General features: G+C 39.2%; 1 protein-coding gene across 1 annotated transcript; it reads right to left on the minus strand.

The window, feature by feature from the left end:
• Window positions 1-500: 500 nt before the first annotated feature.
• LOC139975112 (propionyl-CoA carboxylase beta chain, mitochondrial-like) lies at window positions 501-19713 on the minus strand. Its single transcript, XM_071982744.1, has 16 exons — window positions 19482-19713; window positions 18371-18490; window positions 17637-17705; window positions 17044-17214; window positions 16458-16518; window positions 12958-13007; window positions 12001-12042; window positions 11150-11216; window positions 10741-10861; window positions 9682-9763; window positions 7067-7190; window positions 6501-6608; window positions 5965-6065; window positions 4654-4752; window positions 3257-3356; window positions 501-1672 (listed from the first exon to the last, which is right to left on the minus strand). The coding sequence occupies exons 1-16, from the start codon at window positions 19674-19676 to the stop codon at window positions 1551-1553; spliced, it is 1632 nt and encodes a 543-aa protein (XP_071838845.1). The 5' UTR covers window positions 19677-19713; the 3' UTR covers window positions 501-1550.
• Window positions 19714-19830: the final 117 nt, after the last annotated feature.

Below are 19830 nucleotides of genomic sequence, written 5' to 3' on the forward strand. Positions count from 1 at the left end.
AATATAGTACGAATATTTTCAAAAGTGTGATTCTTTATGCAACATTCAAACATCTCATCAATAACTATCTAAGTGAATGATTGTTTGGATCTGATCGGATCAGGCCACCGTTACTCCCTCCTCCCCCCCCCCGACCCTCTTGGGTCCTAGACCATGGGGCATAGAGTCACTACGGGTTCCAGAAAATAACAAATAAGGTATCCGGATATTCATTATGCTTTCGAGGAAATATGAACACTTCAAGAAAAAATCAGGTAGCATGAAAATTCATTGCCCCAGGGTAAGAGCCAACACCCCACCCCCCCCCCAGGCTCTGAAAGGAAATTCCACTTTTTATGTTATTTTTGCTTCATTGACAGTACGATATTGGATTACAACAGTGAAGAGGCGCAATGAATAATATATCCAGTGTTTTCTTGTACTTAACTTACTTTTCTTGTACTTAACTATTAAATCATGATAAATAGGTATGATCACTTTGAATCAATTTCTTCTTATCATAAAATGAAAAAAAGAAAAAAAAACAAGAATAATAGTTAACTACTTTTTTTAACATATACCCTGTAAGGTGGAAATGTGAAGTTATCACCTAGATATACATTTTTCTTCAGAGCACAAAGCTGTCACCAACTACCTACAGAAATAGACCTGACATTGTCGTTTGCAAAACCATGTTTGATTTGACTCCACATTTTTGCTCATCTAAGTATGTACTCATTTGGGTGGAAAATATCTGATATGGATATTTACCACAATTAAACATATCTGACTGAAATAGAACTCTTAAAGTAAATAAATAAATAAGTTCAGAACCGATTGGGGAACTGTAGAAAGTGACATGGTAACCTTTAAACTGTATCACATAGGTCTGAATTTTTTTTTTGGTCTGCAACTGACAAGTGCTTAGCCGGACACAGAAGTGAGCAGTTTCTTTAATATGAGTCACATTAAAGGTAAGAAGGTACACACTGATTCAAGATGCAGAAAGCCAGCCCACACACTTGACCCGGCTGACGACCAACCAACCAACCGTCCCGACCTACTCATTACCGATAGTCGCCAAACCACTGACCACACAACGAATCGTCATCTGTAAAAAACGATTGGCGCTAGTTCAGGTCACACATGCAAAATTAACCCCTTCCCGTGGTAGGTTACACCTTGTTTTTGAGACTGGGGCAGTCTCGGTCCTGAAAGGCAGCGTACTGCGGGCCCCCTGTCGGAATACCTAATGTAGGAAGGCTGACCCTGACCTTAAAGGGGATGAATCCTGATCACTTGTGGTCTTAAGTGACAAACCATGCTGGGTGGTCCATCGATTTTCCACGTCACGATAGTGGTTGAGCGGTGCCACGTTCAACGAAAAAAAAAAAAAAAAACCTTAAAATCCGAGCCACTTGTGCTATCTCTTCCTGTTCTTTCTACATTTGTAAGCACTTTTTTTTTAGATCCAATAAGTATCTTAATCTTCAGCTGTATTCAGTAAACCTTCCATATATATTTTATTTTTCTTATTGTACTCAGGTACCATTGACAGGCCCGGCCGACCATTATAAAGGCATATTAGCATGTTTCTTGGTTGGGTTTTCTTTCTTTTTGGTACTGAGGAGATCCAGATCTCTGCAGAGCCTTACCCTGGTTGTGCTTGGTTGTATGATGTCATCGACGAAACCTGAGGAGAGATCCCAAACAATTATAACGAGTTTATAAAGTAATTTATTATAAAATACGAAAGATGGTTAATTGTTTAAGAGCAGCAGATGTTGGCAAAAATTTAATCGCATTCTCTTAGATGCTTGAGGGAGTTGTTGATTCAATAGACAAGTAACAACTTATTGGCTTTGGTTCCCCTCCCTTCCCCCCCCCTGGTCACCCCCTTTTTTGATAAGTTGAAACACCAGTAACAGAAATGAACACATTATTTCAATGCAGTATATAAACACCTCACCCACACACACACCGATAGGTTTTACAGTTTGCTCTCACTATGGGAAAACCAAACACCCAAGTAGACATTTCTAAGAGGGGGAAAATTCCTTTACAACAGCATTTTTCAAAAGAAACAGTACAATATATAACGACATTGTCTGATGGGTAAGAATGAAACCAGTTCAAAGCTCCAACTAATATGTTTTCGTAGAAACACCATAATGGGAGTGAGTCAGACCCAATTCATCATTTTTGCTTATCTAGGGGGATTCTTTTAGTTACAATGCAATCTTAATTTCATGCCTGACAGACCACCTATACCAGTGGCGGAGCGTCCATACAGTCAGAGGGGACGGACTGCTGGCGCCCTTTTCAGCTCTTTACCACTTTTTACTTATTCGCGATTATTGACATTTTTAGTGCGCTCTCAAAATACCTATTGAGATTTGTCACATTTTGTTGGTGTAATTTTCTGACAAAATGGCGATGACACCTATTTATTCTTCGTTTATCTGCAAATGAGCAAGGCCCGGAAAGGGTCATTTCCGGCGATCTAGGGAGTATGTTTACTCAAAGAATTTCTGTACGCTCCGCGCCAACCTGTGGTGGCGCTCCGCTTAGATAGTGTCGAAAGCGCCCTTACAGACCATTCTCGCCCCCCTTGACCAATACCCGTAGCTGCGCCACTGACCTACACAACTAGTTTTGGGTCATCCCGTACAACCGCACCACCACTAAAAGATTTGTCCCAAGTGATGCGTGCAATGAAATATTATTATATTTGAACACAATGGGCATTTCATATTCAAATGAATGGTTACTAAGAGCCACCAAGACAGGCTGTTCACCTTTTCAACAACAACATGTACATAGAGCTTAGGCCTACAATACTATCATGATAGCAGATGTGCCTATATCATGTAATCTGTCCATTTAGTAACAGGTAAATCCTTGCTTGTTTTAACCTGTAGTACGTTCTTCAACCACTGCGACTGAACTTATTTGACGATAAAAGTAAACAGGAAAACTTGCTCCTTGTCCTGACAGGGTAGTTATTTCCCATCACAGGATTAAAGTTCTGCCATTCCTACAAAGTTAAGAAAGAGGGGGGGAGGGGGGGGGAGGGGGAACCCCTCTAGCTTGCTGTAGATAAATGAAGTTACACAATTTATTATTACTAGAGTAATACTATAAAATTTAAAAACCCTAGGTGGTAAGAACTGCTAATGTGTTTCAAGCCAAATCTTTGCATCTGCTAGACAAGATTTTCCAGCCAATGTATCAAACGTTTAATTATCTTCCCTTTCTTTTTCTGGCTTTTAATTACCTCGAACAGCTGCTGGAAAAGGGTTGGCAAACTTTTCAATGTACTCCTGCTCGGCCTGAGCAATGTCACTCTCACCCCTGAAAATGATTTTCACAGCTCCCTGGAGATCAGAACAAAATGCAAACAAGATTGTAAGGTGACAGAACACTCAACAGGCCTTGACATGTGGATTTCTATATTGAAAATCTCCACCATTTGAACACCCCAGGATTGGCAGGCAAAAATCCATACCGTTAGCCGATAACCCTCATCTCATTATATTGTATCCTACTACCTAACTTGAGATATGGTGGATGGAATGTTTACCCTATTTTGATGGGCCAAAAATTCCTTTACTCCAGCAAATTGTGAAGTCGTTGTTCTGGCAGATGTCCATTGAAAAATAAATTACTTAGGCTATGATAGTCTTCTTGAAAATTCATGCCTAATGGTCAATGTTCTCTGTAGTTTAGAATTACATCAAAATGCAACAGAGTTTATTTGAATATTATTTCCTTCGGTGGATAAATGATCGAAATATTATAGAAACAAAAGGAAAGTCAAAAAGCAAAAAATTTGGCAGTCCAGTTGCCATGGCGACCTGAATCACTCTGAGCTGTTGCCGGATGCAATCACAAACTTTGGGCAAATATTTTATCTGAGATACAAACTCCTAATGAGGATGTGGTTTTGACATGAAATATTGTTATCTGTGAATGAAGAATTTTGATCATTTCTGCTCATAAATAGGGCATCCACCAAAAACCACGTAATCTGGAGAATTTCATTTTTTGCCGGGATATCAATTTACGTGATACCTTGTCATAAGCAAAAAGTAGGTGTGAACCGGGACACGACTCTGGTAACCTCCATCGCCGATTGGAAGTCACCAAAAATGAAACTGAAAAATTGCGCAGAAAGAAAATAATAATGATAATCAGCCTGGAGGGCAGTTGGTTTACTATCTAAGCAGCCACTTAATTTATAGCTTAGAATTTACAGTGCTTTTACACTGAAAAACGGTGGATGGATGAAAAGCCCAGCTTACTTTAGCTGACCATGGCTCGAACCCACTGACCCCTACCCCCCCTCGATGCTAGGTTTGGTTTTCATATTGCTTTCAATGCCACAGCCTTTTTCCATGTGGACCATAGCACTGGCAGATGTAAAAAAGGTGGATTTCAAGTGGATGTAAAGCCCAGCTTACTTTAGCTGACCAGGGCTCGAATCCACTGACCCCTCCCCCCCCCCCCTCTATGCTAGGTTTGGTTTTCATATTGCTTTCAATGCCAGACTTTTTCCATGTGGACCATAGCACTAGCAGTTGATTTATCAGAAGAGATTTATCAATCTCTACGAGCTTCTCACGGTTCGACTTCATATTGTCATGATTTATCGGGCATTTAGATTCCACCTACCTGTGCTCCCATCACTGCTACCTCTGCTGTCGGCCACGTGTAGTTAATATCACCTCCTATGTGTTTAGAACTCATCACATCGTATGCACCACCGTAGGCCTGAGAGAGAGAGAGATATAACGAGCTATATTCAGGTAAGACACGAGAACAACAACAAGGTAAGACACTAAAACAACACAACAACAAGGTAAGACAACAACAAGAAGGTAAGACACTTCAACAACAACAAGAAGGTAAGACACTACAACAACAAAAACTAGCCTTTTGAATGGTGGTCTAGAAGGAGGGGGGGTGAACGTAAGTTCCATTGTCAGGAGGGGTGTGTGGTGGGGGGAGGGGGATGGGAAGGTGTACAAGAGCATGGGTTGGTTGGATTTGGCTAGTTTGACTCTAACAGCTGAACATCTGGCTCTGTCTCTCCACTCCAGGATCACCTACATGGCACCTCCACTGATTACATTATGAAAAACCTTTCCCTCCCTACCCAAGGTCAAAACCATTTCCTCCCCTCCCTCCCCAAGGCCACATCAAACTCATGACACACACATGATTAGTATCCCGAACTAGGAAACGTTTGGTGTCGCTCTGCCACAAAGCTTCTACGTGAGTCACAGCCATATATGTATTCATGCCTCATGAATCACAGAGCTGGTGTCGATGTTGATTTACAAATTGTGCGTAGCAGGTCTGTCAGGCCATGGGGTCGTGGTAGAGCCACTGTGAGACACAGGCTGAAGTTGTGGTTTTTTAACAGATGACTGTTTTAACCTGATTACTTAATGTATACATGATGACAGAATGACTTTTTGACATCTGGCCGGGTAGCGTCAAAAGGCCGGGTTCGGGTCCTGGGGACAAAATTCTTTCAGCGGGTTCCTCATTCCTCATGAAGCAGATAATACATTATCCTCTGTCCCATATGGCCCGGGTGGGGTGGCGAGTAGGGTCTGTAGCCCCTAAATCCCCACCAGCACTCCCACTGGCAATGTGTGACATGGTCATGATAGTCACTCAAATGGTAGTGTAAAATGTAATCCTAATGTTTGGTTACAAACTTCATTTTCAGCGATTTTTTTGGGCATGTTCTTCTCGGACAGGTTGCCAAGGAAACTTAGTGAGTTACTTTCTCTGCAAAGATCTGACAGATTGAATTGATGGTACAGAATTTCTACTGTGGCTTTAGCAATACTTAAAATTTACCATGATTTTTGTCAGAAGACATCTCCACAAACAGTTAAGGATTCGGCAGACATGGTTTTCATGTTTGGGAAACAAAGAATAGAACGATAACAGTTGGATACTTTTCTTTACCTTTCTTGTAATCACAGTTATTTTCAGGACAGTTGCTTCGCTATAAGCGTAGAGCAGCTTAGCACCATGTCTGATGATGCCGCCATACTCTTGACTTGTACCTGCAAAAGATAGGGACAGCAAAAAACAACATTTTACAGAGAATTTGGAGAGGACATTTTTTTGTTTTTTTTGTCTATCTGGAAAGTCTGTGTGACAAATGAATTTGATAAGCTTTCCTTCTTGAAGAGTTGAAATTTTTGAAAAGCAGCTCAAGATATCTCCTTTAAAGGTCAACATTTTGAGAGAACAGTCCAACTGATGAGATGCATCTGCTATAAACCCTAGGAGTGCTTCATCGATTAAGATAGTTGGTCAAAATTGCAAATAATTCAATCGCAGGAGAGGTGAAATTTTTCAATCTATTCAGTCTTCAGTTATTTCAATCTGTTTTTCAAAAGAAGATTCAATTGATTCAAAAGATAATTTCAATATATATATAATATTAGACTATTAAGAGATGACTTGAATGGGTAAAACGTGATTATTTCTCCTACCAGGTAGAAATCCAGGCACGTCCACAAAGGTGATGAGGGGTATATTGAATGCATCGCAGAAACGAACAAATCGGGCGCCTTTCACTGATGAGTTAATGTCCAGACAGCCTAAAACAAACAGAACCGAAGATGGGCGGGGGAAAAAAATCATGAAGGCAAGTTGGTGTTGATGTCATGAGACCTTGTAACAGAAGTCTCAAGGGTAAAAAATATAGCTGATAGTAAAACATAGAAACATTATAAAGAAGTACCAAATGTGATGGCATGAATGTTGATGGTGAGGGGGTGGGTAGGGGGGGACTGGGTGGGTGTGCTGGCAGCAAAGAAATTGTAATTGAAAAGTGCAGCTTTGTTGTAAAACTAAATACTGGAATATGCGGTAATACACAATGCACAGGAGGATGCAGTTTGTTAATCTGAGGTGAATTTTGTTTGGGAGGGGGGAGGGAGGGAGGGAGGGAGGGAGGAGGGGCGGGTTGCTCGGACAAGTACTGCTCTATTTAATATCCTTTCCTTCACCCTCTATGGTCTAGTTTTATCACCGCATAGAGAATAGGATGACATACCTGATGCAACCTTTGGTTGGTTACCCACTATGCCCACTGTCCTGCCATTCATGCGAGCAAATCCGATGACAATGTTCTTAGCATAAGCCGGCATGATTTCAAAGAAGCTCCTATTATCGACAATCTGTCGGGGAATGAAACACATACAAGAGACAGATAACTGCACGGGGGACATAGGCAAACCGGACTGCGATTGAGCCATAAAGAATCGCTAAATTGTTGTTTATCGATTGGCACACTGAATAATTAGAATGAAACACTTGACTAAAATATGGTCAACGGAAAAAGGGGAAAGTTAGTCAGCTTGGTCTCGCCAGTACACTGGACAGTCCTGAATAAATCATGATTCTCGCCACCACCGCAACGAAAAACTTGAACCCCAAAACTAAATCTTCCAAATTTCCTAAAGATTTTTTGTGACATTACAAAATATCGTTATTTTAGTTACGATGTGCAAACCGAAAGAAAGTGACCATGTAGTAGGGGATCCCTATACGTGACCGTGTTGAAAGAATGATATGGCGGTTTTCAACACTCAACATGCAGTGGCGTCACCAGACTTTTCAGTCTGGGGGGGCACAGGGGGGGCACCAGCATTTGATGGGGGGGCACTTAGGTGGATACGGATCGCCGTCCTGGGGGAGGGGTCTAAGGGGAGGGGGTGCCCCCTCCAGGCGCGGCGGAACGGGAAAATTATTTGGGGGGCTAATGTGCAGAGACTATCTAAGCGGAGCGCCACCATCAGTTGGCGCGGAGCGTACAAGAAAATTTTGGGTTTTTTCAAACCCCCAGATGGCCGGAAACGGCACTTCCCGAGCATTTTATGCTGCGAATACCTAGCCCTAAAATATGGGTCTCAAGCCTGCAATTTCTCAGATTGCATGTAAAAGTCTGTAAAAACATTGTAATTTGTATATTCGATGGTGTTTTAATTAAGAGAGTAGCTATTACTCGTAGTGTACTCGCAAAGACGTTTTTGAGTGTAGTAAGGGGATGAAGCAAGTCATTGGCCTAAGACGAATTTGTGTTGCGCTTACCGGTACTCACACTCACTGCTTCCACTTTTCACGGGGCGTGAAGACGCGGTTGGGTGACAATGTGGTCTATAGCCAGGGGACGGGCCGAGGGTCCCCCCAGCATTTACTAAAATTATTACACCTATATAGTATACGTGTGCATCGGACAGATCGACAAGTATGCATTGAAAAATGGGCAGATGCACGTTTCGGAGCCTTGGTAAATATTGGGGGGGGGGGCTTATCATGCATTTGCCCCCTCAACTTTTTCATTGAGGGGGCTTAGCCCCCAAGCCCCCCGGTTCCGCCGCCACTTCCCCCCTCCCCTTTGGAAAATTTTCGCATACGGAGGATGGGCTAGATGCAAAATGCTGCCACATTTGATGCTAAATTCGATCTGAAGATATCTCCAGAAATTGCTATTTTTGAGGTAATGATTTTAACAAGGCGCAGAATTTTGCAGAGGATATGAACCACATGCTGTCGATATTATGCCTAACCCTATATCAATAGAACCTACATTTGTTGAATTAATGTGTGCATGACCCCCGACTCCTTTCTTGTCCTTCTCGTTTTCGCCCATTATCTATTACGATGTAACAGGTTCCAGCGTCGTTATTGGCTCCTATCAGGGATCTCACCACGCAATCCAAAGTTTGATCACACATCGAGTATGGCTCAGTATGCAGGTGTGAACATTCGCCATTTGTTCCTACAAGCATCTGACCTCAAATGACCTCTGCACCCCCTACACAACAGGGTTAAGTATGGTGCCTGCGGACCCTCACATTCTCACATTTCGTCAGCTCCTAACCTGTCAACCTCAGACCAAGGCAACATATTGCAGTACCCTCCCTTCTCACAGTCATGTAGCTCGCGAAGCGGACGTGTATATCCGCTGGTATGGCGTGAGCACTGACACATTCAATGTAAATATCGACACCTGTTGTGATGGCGCGGGTTACGACTTCGATACCCGACGTTCAAGGATAAACTTTTTCATTTTTTCGCAGCTCATTTGAAGAAAATACGAATTACTGTGCTTCTTTGTCCTTATGAAAAACCAACTCAGATGATGGGAGTTGAATATAACAAAATATATATATATTTTTTTACCAACCCAAATCTCAGATGGGGGGCACTCGGGGGGGCACTAGGTTTTCCAGGGGGGCACGTGCCCCCCTGGCCCCCCCTTGGCGACGCCACTGTCAACATGGTCGACGGCCGAACATCAGCCCCTCAAGCTAGACGGAAAACAACTGTACAAACGTGGTCTACATACTTGCAACAAGTACGAACCCTAAAGGCTAATGTCATTCGTTTCATGATATCAGTGCTTTTGTAACGTCGGGCATTTAAGACGACGCTTTGGACAGTACTAAGAGCTAAACTTAAATTATTATTATGATTGGAATATCCTGGTACCCTTTATAGTGCCCATTTTGAAAGCTGAGAAAACGGCTCTGGTCGACTGCCACTTCAATGAACATCATTCGAGGCAGTTTCTAATTTGCTCTCTTAAGAGTTGTCATGATGCTAGTTTCGAGCCCCGATGTGAGGTCTCTTTATTGTACTTTCTCGTTTATTAAGTGTACTTACAGCGTGGATAACATCCAGCATATCGTACGGCTTGATGGATTCAAATGGAACTATATGATCCAACACAGGAACGAGTCTATTGCTGTAAAAAAAAAAAAAAAAAAATTGAAGGAGAAGAAGATGAACTAGGAGGATTAACATGTCTTATTTACTTCATTCTACAACTACTAGATGAACAAAGTCCAAGTTAGCTGTCTACTTCAGATCTAAAAAACAATATCTGCCCGATCGGAGTCATCTACAAAATGTGAGACTATGCGAGTCTACATCAGAGCCAACGTCGTAGGTATTAAAATTTCAGCTCAGCTTCGTCGCTGAAGGTGAACCGGTAAGGATGGTACATACCCAGTTGTAATAACTTGACTGGCTGGGATATCCTTGTATACATTCTATTGCCACTTGCTCAAGAGAAAATGTTCAACAAAGATATTTTCCCCAAAAAGGTAGGATAACTGTTTAAGTAATCAACAACCGACTTTGTCAGGCATCCAGTGGGAATTTTGCCCTACAACGTTCCTCAAATAAGTGACTGAGTTGTGATGTTACTTTATATAGACTGTTTGTTTGTCTAATCCTTCAAATACTGAAATGCCACAAATAGAATCATTATTCTGAAATGGCCTGTCAACAGGGCGGCCCATGGGTCAGAGACGGCCTGTGAGAGATTTCAACTTGGTACACTAACAAATCCTACCGCCTCCTCCCCCCCTCCCCCCCTCTCCATGTTGCATCTCTCGTGTATGTGGTAATAGAATCATTATTCTGAAATGGCTTGCTTGTCAACAGGGCGGCCTATGGGTCAGAGACGGCCTGTGAGAGATTTCAACTTGATACACTAACAAATCATACCGCCGCCTCGCCCCCCCCCCCCCCCCCCCCGCTCCATGTTGCATCTCTCGTGTATGTGGTAACTTATGACCTTGGGCATAACCTGTATCTTGCTCAATCTAGGTATAGGAAGGTATTTATTCTATCTGATGCTTAGGTACAAAGTTGTTCATCTTTACATCTTAAATTTGATACCCATTGTTTTTTAATTAAATGAATGCAGTCACTTACGCAGGGTCATCTGACTGTACGATTGGGGCTGGATCTCTGTTACTCAAGGGAAGGTAACTGAAGAGTTCCCGGAGTTTAGTCAGACCGTCGATATCATTTTCAAACGCTCCATGTGCGACTCCTGTAAAAAAGCAACAACAGACCAAAGGGCATAAGGACTACCACGTTGGTTTATTTGATTAAAGCGAAAGTCGGGTCTCCAAAGGGGGGAGGTGGTGCAGTCACAAGTCACATCAAACAAGGTTAACCATGTTTGGTAAACTTTTATAAGTTACATCATAATTGATAATAAATCCCATTTCTTCTCCCTACCCTCACTATCCTCTTCCCCAAATAAAAAAAATTGTGATTGTAAAGCTTTCTTGTATGATCCAGCTATAATTCAACACATTCTTTTGTTCAGTATTACCTGAGACAGACGTGTGCGTTTTAGCTCCCCCCAACTGTTCGTGGGTGACGTCTTCTTGAGTTACAGCCTGCAAAGACAAACCACCCAACAACAAAAAACAATCAAATTCCACGTTCAATGTAATGTTTATGACATTATTTAGGAAAGCTTGAAAAAACAAAATTGTCAAGAATTGTAGCTTTATTATGAATCATAAACAAACAAAATACATCAGGCTGAATAATATTTTGAATAATATAATGTTTATATTCATTATGTCTGAGATGGGTAGAATGTTGCAGGATAAGTGGTGGAGGGGGGGGGAGGTGAGGTAATACTTCCTGTGGCTTCCTTCTGAGCAGTACTGTGACTCTCATAAAAAAAAAAAAAACTTTCACAACAACATAACTATAGTGTGTAAAAGTAAGAGGGCCTGACGTTATTAAGGTAACAATAGCACAGTTTTAAGTACATTGTTCAATGTCCATAATATAAGTATATTTTGCTGTTGCTTTTAAGAAATGAAAAATAAAAAAGAGGCCATGAAACTAGACATTTATTTAGCAATAGCTTCACTGCTGCATCATGTGAGAAATTTAACAGAATAATGGCTCTGTTTGCACAAATGCATGCTTCCCTTGTCTGTTTAAGTGGTACCAATGCAGGTGGGGGGGGGGAGAAGTGTGGTCATGAAAGAGTTGATTCCACATATTTTAGGATGTCACATTCTTTGTCAATAGTACTAGCGACTCCTGCATGGAAAAAAAGTGCATGCTTAGGCTGGCCACGATAATCCTTAGCGCAGTTGTTCGTACATTATACTGATCTAATTCAGTTTTGAAATATATGAATATTTGGATGAAATAATAAACCTTAACAACATCTGGTCCGGTGATGAACAGGTAAGAGGTATCCTGTAGAAAGGGAAATAGGAATAGCACTTTATTATTATATTTATTATTATTATTACATAAACTGGGCAAAACTTTAAAAAACAAAAATCTCTGTTTTGGTATTGCTCAGCCTTAGATATAACCCCCAAAAAAACTGAATATCTGTTAAGAAGTATATAATATATATTTTTTCTTTCTTGTGATATAATTTCTCCTATATCTTACTGATTCCTCACACTACGTTACTGTGTACTCTAAATGAGCACTGAACTTCTGAAGCTCTGCCAATCTATGAAATCACAAAGTTTGTGTCGCATTATCATCCAACCTTGCTTTATACTACGCATTTATTTGTAAAACAGAAGCTGGAAGTGTCATGTTTATGCTAAAAGAAGGATGCAACTCTTGTTTACTTAGCCACAAATCTGGTCATTTCATTTGATTTATTATATTTGTTTAATTATATTTTGCAGCTGGTGAGTGCATTTTGTTTCCAACCAACTTTTCACCACAAAAGAAAGACAGGTTAAATCAGCTTGTAAATGAGCCAGCTCAAGTGACGACAAAGACACTGTTCTCTCAATATAATATGATCATCGTGGTCTATGGTTCATCTGCCGTGAATGTGTACTAACGAAAGCTTAGCTTTAATGAATTGTTTTCAAAAGATTTCAAAAACAAACTGAATGAACTTTCTCAAAGATAATAAATTTAAGAATTTATTGTCACAAATAATACAAACAAAGTCTTTGGTCTATAGTTCATCTGCAGTGAATGTGTACTAACGAAAGCTTAGCTTTAATGAATTGTTTTCAAAAGATTTCAAGAACAAACTGAATGAACTTCCTCAAAAATAATAATTTTAAGCATTTATTGTCACAAATAATACAAACATAATACACCGCAAGTATTTTCTTCAAAAGTTATGGGGATTACCTTGATCATGAAGGTGAAATCTGTTAAAGCTGGGGAGTAAACAGCTCCGCCTGGTAAAAGGAAAAATAAAATTATCTGATACACTTTAAACGTTTCAGACAGACCAAAAGTCAAAAGAAAATAAAATATAAAAGAAGCAAACATGGTCATTGAGAAAGATAGTAACCTAAATCTGTAAAATTGAGATGTTTTGGATAATATTCCAATGATGGTCATCTCCAACCCCCCCCCACCCCAAGTACTTCCCATGTAGCCCCCTTACACCCCTGAGACCATTTTATTAACTACAGTCTACCACTGTTTGATACAATTTCATTTCTCAAAGTATATCATAAACCACAGACAAAAACGCCAGAATAATTATGTGCAACCTTGTCGTTCAATGTTACATGGCAGTTCTTTACACCGACAAGAAAATACAAAACATACAAGCTGAAAACTACTGGTACTTTCCAAACCATTCTTGACTGCATTTGCAGATCCAAATTCCACATTCTTCTCACATTTTGAATCAATGAGTGTTCACTTAGTTAACTTAAAAGAAATACTTAGCGTTCACTTAGTGAACACGAGTGTTCGCTTGTATGGAATCAAGACGTCAAGGAGTGTTCACTTAGTTCTTTTATGTAAAACTGTCTCGGAGATGGATGTTGAGATTGGTGACAGAGTTTAATATTTGAAGTGACAATTTTTGGGAATTTTTTGCACAAATGCGTGACCAAATATTAGACTTTGTGTCAATTCCACACAAAGTGCAGCTGTTTCAGGGCAGGTCCAAGCTATTTGCACTGTGACGTACGGGACATTTCAGAGACTGAAATGTGTCTAAAAGTTATAAAAAATCTATTTTCCAGAAACTTTTTCAGGTTTTCATATTTGTTATTGCTGCTACTTTATTACAAACTCATGAAGATTTCCTACACTTGCTTTAATTAGGTCCCATCTTAATTAATGTACAGTGTGACGTACGGGACCAGAGAATTTTGTGTTTTTTTTGCTAAAGAGCAATGCTGAAATCCCTCTGAAATTAGGAGGGCAGTGATCAAGCTGTTATAACTAGTGAATAGCCTAACCTTCCAAGGGCTAAGCCGTAACATATTAGAAAAAAATATGAAGCCATTCCAGTTCAGTGATTACACAAATGAAAATTGTCCTGTGACGTACGGGACATGTGACGTACGGGACAATTTGTCCAAATAAAAATTGACTATGAAAACTCATATTTTTATTCCTGAATATACCATAACAAGCTGATTTCTACATAAAAACATTAATTTGGATATGCCAGAACAATGTCATCGGTAATTTAATGCCATATTTCCTTCTTTCGGGGATCGAAAAGAGCAGTGACTGTACTTGTGAGATCATTCCACTACATAAAACATGGAATGCGTAAAGTATAAATCTACTCTACACATTCATCAAATACTCATAACATCAATTTTAGCTTTGTTAGACCACAAATGATCCAAGATGCAAGTTTTGGTGCAAAACTGTCTCGGTATATACTGTACAACACTGTATCATACTCCCCACTATTGACCCTCAAGTTGAAATATGATCCATCCCATTCAAAACATACCAAAATGTCCACAGTAACATCCACATAATGTCCATCTATGAAACTAATACAACAAAGAAAACTCTATAGACCTAATACTGGTTACCAGACCAAATACTCATAACATCAATTCTAGCTTTGTTAGACCACAAATGATTCAAGATGCAAAGTTTTTTTGATGCAAAACTGTTTCGGTATATATACTGTACAACACTGTATCATACTCCACACTATTGACCCTGAAGTTAAAATATGATCCATCATATTCATTACATACCAAAATGTCCACAGTAACATCCACATAATGTCCATCTATGAAACTAGTACAACAAAGAAAACTCTATAGACCTAATACTGGTTACCAGACCAAATATATACTCATCATAACATCAATTCTAGCTTTGTTAGACCACAAATGATTCAAGATGCAAGTTTTGGTGCAAAACTGTTTCCAGTATATACTGTACAACACTGTATCGTACTCCCCACTATTGACCCTGAAGTTGAAATATGATCCATATCCCATTCAAAACATACCAAAATGTCTGAGGTAACGTCCACGTAATGTCCATCTATGAAACTAGTACAACAAAGAAAACTCTATAGAACTAATACTGGTTACCAGACCAAATAGTCATAACATCAATTCTAGCTTTGTTAGACCACAAATGATTCAAGATGCAAAGTTTTGGTGCAAAACTGTTTTGGTATTTACTGTACAACACTGTATCATACTCCCCACTATTGACCCTCAAGTTGAAATATGATCCATCCCATTCAAAACATATCCAAATGTCCACAGTAACGTCCACATAATGTCCATCTATGAAACTAGTACAACAAAGAAAACTCTATAGACCTAATACTGATTATTGAACAAACTCATGAGTGATTGTCCTCTGCAAAAATTGGGCGAGCAAAACTCTACACTTGTAACTAAAAATCTCAATGTCTACTATCTAAGTTCAGGACACAAGAACATTGTTGCACAGTCATGATAGTCACACTTCACAATAGGCCTACGAAATGTTGAAATGCAAACTCAACATTCTTGAAGTCGTCCTCATTCAACGTCAATGTTGAATAGCATTGTAGATGATTCTGTATCACACACACACACACACACACACACACAATTGGCTTCCCGATAGTATATTGAACAACACCTGGGCTGTTGGTGGTCATCAGTCAATGGTTTATTTGAAGCCATGTTGTGCTCTTCAGGCATGCAGGGATTATAAGTTGCAACTACCATCTTTCAACAAAATAAATTGGTAAGCATTGGAAGGTTTCCAGTAGAGGTCCCCATTGGAGCCCATGCATGTTTATTATGTATAAATACAGGGTTTCCCCCAAACTATGTCCCGTACGTCACATTTTGTCCCGTACGTCACATTTTGAATTTTGATAATTAGATTTGCTGTGAATATTTTTTCAATTTTTTTGGGATGGATTTTGTTGAACAATGTTCTTAATTAGAACTTTACAGAATATCACCAAAAAAAAATTGTTCGTCCATATCAAAACTTGAAAAAAAGTGCTGAAAATTGTGACGTACGGGACATCAGTATTTGGACAGTAGCTAATTAGCATATTTAATTGATGAACCCCCAAACATAATATGTCAAAATTATTGGAAGGAAGGGTGTATCATGTCCCACATAACTTATATTCAATAAGTTCATATTGCTGGCAGCGAAATAGGATTCCAAATGTCCCGTACGTCACACTGCAACTTGAATTTATGCAAATTAGCTGGCTGTAATTGTTCGAATAGGCAAACAAATTTTAAAAAATTATGAAAATCTGAAACTTCAATAATTCAGCTTTAACATGACACCACATTTAGGGTGCTTCAGTAAAGTTTGAAATTTGGCTTCTAGGGATACAATAGCTTGGACCTGCCCTTCAGTGTCTCAAGGTGGATAGAATTACATACCAGCACAAGGTCCCATGATGAGTGAAATCTGGGGTATAACTCCAGATGCCATCACATTCCTCTGGCAGGGCAAAAAAAAAAGAAAAAAGAAGTGAAGTGAAGGTAAAATAACAGACTTGAAAAGATATGAATGAAAACAGAAAACTTACTCCATAAGACTGCTAAAAACAAAGAAGACAAACTGGGGCGCTTCAATATCATGCAGAAGCAATGTTCTCATAGATGTTTATCCGGTAGATACATCTGGGTTCATGACAGTGACATGCACAGGATTTCAAAGTTTTTTTTTGGGAGGGGGGGAGGGGGGAACTGATTAAAGTAGGAGACTGATCTTTTGTGGTAAGGTCAGAGGGCAATCATTGGAGGGTTACCACTCTTCCCTTTAAATTAAGGAAATTTGGTAAAATGGCAGTTGAGGGAGATGCAAATTTTGTGCAACTTTCAGGGTTCATGGGCCATATAGTTTAAACTTGGTTAATCTTGGAGGCCTGTATTGACATTGAGCACTATAGCCATTCAAACAGTCACCAGTCTACACATGCAACAAATGATTTTTACAAAACTACATCACTTTATAAGAGCTCACATGGAAAATATCAGCATAACCAGCGAGGGACTCAACCCCTTCCTGTATCCGAGCCCCTCCTGAATCATTGAGGCCAATCACCGGAGCGCCAGTATTGAGGGCGTGGTCCATAATCTTACAAATCTTCTTGGCATGAGCACTAGACAGGGTTCCACCATGTACAGTAAAGTCCTTGGGGGAAAAAAAAGGAAACATTTGTACAGTATATGTATCGATGACAGAAATTTTGTAAAGTCAGACAGGTAAACAGATCTATGCAATTTTGGTAATATTTCCGAGTAGGATTAAAAACTGTAAACTACGAATTTCAGCTTTTTTTCCATTTTTTTTTACAATAACTTTATGAACTATACTGAAGGCAGCTTGTGAGCTTGACTTATCAAGTTTTTATGCCAAAACATTTGAGAATTTTGAAATTTTTTGACACTTGCATCAGATTACTAAAATATGAGAAAGTGTCTGGACAAACCAAATTAAATCAATTAGAATTGATTGGAATTCTTCATAATTTTACAAAATGTAACCCTAACAAAAACAAAAAACAAAACAAGCTGGTGCTCAAATTTTCTTAAAAAAATAGAGATAAAACACACCTGACTGAAGACATAGGTGACCCTTCCATTGATAAGTCCATGGCCAGTAACAACTCCATCCCCAGGATGCTGGAAAGAGAAAAAAAACAATGGGAAAAAATATTGTCTGGGATGAAACCCTATAGCTTTTAGAAACCTGAGATATAATTAAACACCATCTGATCACAATAAATTTAATTTTGCTCTTATCTTTGTGAATGTATAGATTCTGACTGGTTTTCTAGGAATAACTTTGCTAAATTTGTTACAACTTTTGTGGCTTTCATGATTCATAGGCAGAACCACATTGTTCTACTTAACTGAGGCACTTTCTGCAAGAAAAGAAACATTGGCCTGATCATCAATTAAAAAAAATGCTTCAACAGTAGCATACATGAATTTCTATTTCTGTAGCTGATAGTAACCTTGATAAATCTGAAAAATTCCGTCGTACATGGATTTTAATTCGTCCATCCCAATGAAAATAGGATTTGGCAGGGTTGAAATTTGACTGAGAAACACTTTCACACTTGGTCTGGCCAAGGGAAGCTTGAAATAGTTTCAGAATGACTTTATGAACAATGAGTTAATTATTGCACTATCGGCCCCTCATAAAGTAAAGGCTGTTTCATCGATCACAGCCTCTGGATTATATATGCAATAGACTTATGGAAATCAGTGGCTCTCTTCTGACATGACAGATTTCAAGGTTCTAGTAACAATGCTACTTCATTCATCCCTTTTATCTCACTTACTCTTTTTTCATCTGAATCCATTCCAAAATCTGAACAACGGTGTTCAGCAAACATATCAAACTCGACAAAGGATCCTGGATCTACCAAAAGGTTTATCCTCTCTCTTGCTGTGAGTTTGCCCTGTGAAGAAAGGCATTCCATGGTATATCATTAGTATATGAATGTAAATTCCTTAGGTTATTCTTAGGATAGCTTTAATTTGTGCACAAAATAATACCCAAAAAATCTATGATGTAACAAAGTTCATTTATTTACTACAAAATAGTCACTTCAAACTTTTCAATAAAAACAAAACCATGTGGAAGGATGTACAGTAGTTATAATTGATGCACCTTCGTAATTAATGCACCTTCAGATATTACTAGCAAGGATACAGTAGGCAACCTAACCTTTTTGCAGCGAAGCAGAGTTACATATTTCAGGAATCCATTTCAGCTATGTGCTGATAAAATTGTGGTTTTTTTTAAGCTTTTAACACAAAAAGATACCCTTGCAACAATCAATGATGTAACAAAGTTCATTTATTTACTACAAAACAGTCACTTCAAACTTTTCAATATAAAGAAAACCATGTGGAAGGATGTAGTTATCATTGATGCACCTTCTTAATTTATGCACCTTCAAATATTACTAGCAAGGATACAGTAGGCAACCTAACCTTTTTGCAGCGAAGCAGAGTTACATATTTCATGAATCCATTTCAGCTATGTGCTGATAAAATTGTGGGTTTTTTTTTTTAAGCTTTTAACACCCTCCTCCCAGTTTTGCACATTTTTTGGTATTTGGAAAACTTACCCCCTAAAAATAACACACATAGCTGAAATGGATTTAAATTTAAACTCATGAAATATGTAACTCCGCTTCCCTATAAAAGGTTTAGGTTGCATGCTGTTTCATTGCTAGTAATTATTGAAGGTGCGTCAATTACGAAGGGGCATCAGTAATGAAGCCTTTACTATACTACTGCCTACATTAGAAATACAATATAAATACAATTATTATAACATTGTATTATCGGCTAGAGCCAGTACTAGACGTAGGCTATAGCCTAGTTATGTTGCTTGGCAATGTAATAATTTCGCAAAACTAGGCCTTGTGGCCTTCAGTATACCCGAGCATGTTGAGCATCAGTACGTCGTTTACCACCTCCTTCTAGAGCACGAGTACGTTTAGAGTCAATCTTATCAAGGGTGTGTTGTATTGCAGTCGCAAAACATGTTCGAGTTTGAATGCGGCAGTTCTTCGAAGCATTATTTGCAAGACTTCTGGCAAGAAGTGTGGGTATCCTACGAAGTGTGTGAGCCATCTTTTAGCGAACATCTACCTTATGACCTTTCACCCTTCGGGCAGTGTTGGCAACCGTTTTATTTGTTTCGTATGGTTATTATTTATAAAATCTACAAAGAAAAACTTTCAATGTATTTCGTATAACATAAATAAACACATTATAATATTTCAGA

Source organism: Apostichopus japonicus, chromosome 10, assembly GCF_037975245.1.
Source record: "Apostichopus japonicus isolate 1M-3 chromosome 10, ASM3797524v1, whole genome shotgun sequence".
Taxonomy (NCBI): domain Eukaryota; kingdom Metazoa; phylum Echinodermata; class Holothuroidea; order Aspidochirotida; family Stichopodidae; genus Apostichopus; species Apostichopus japonicus.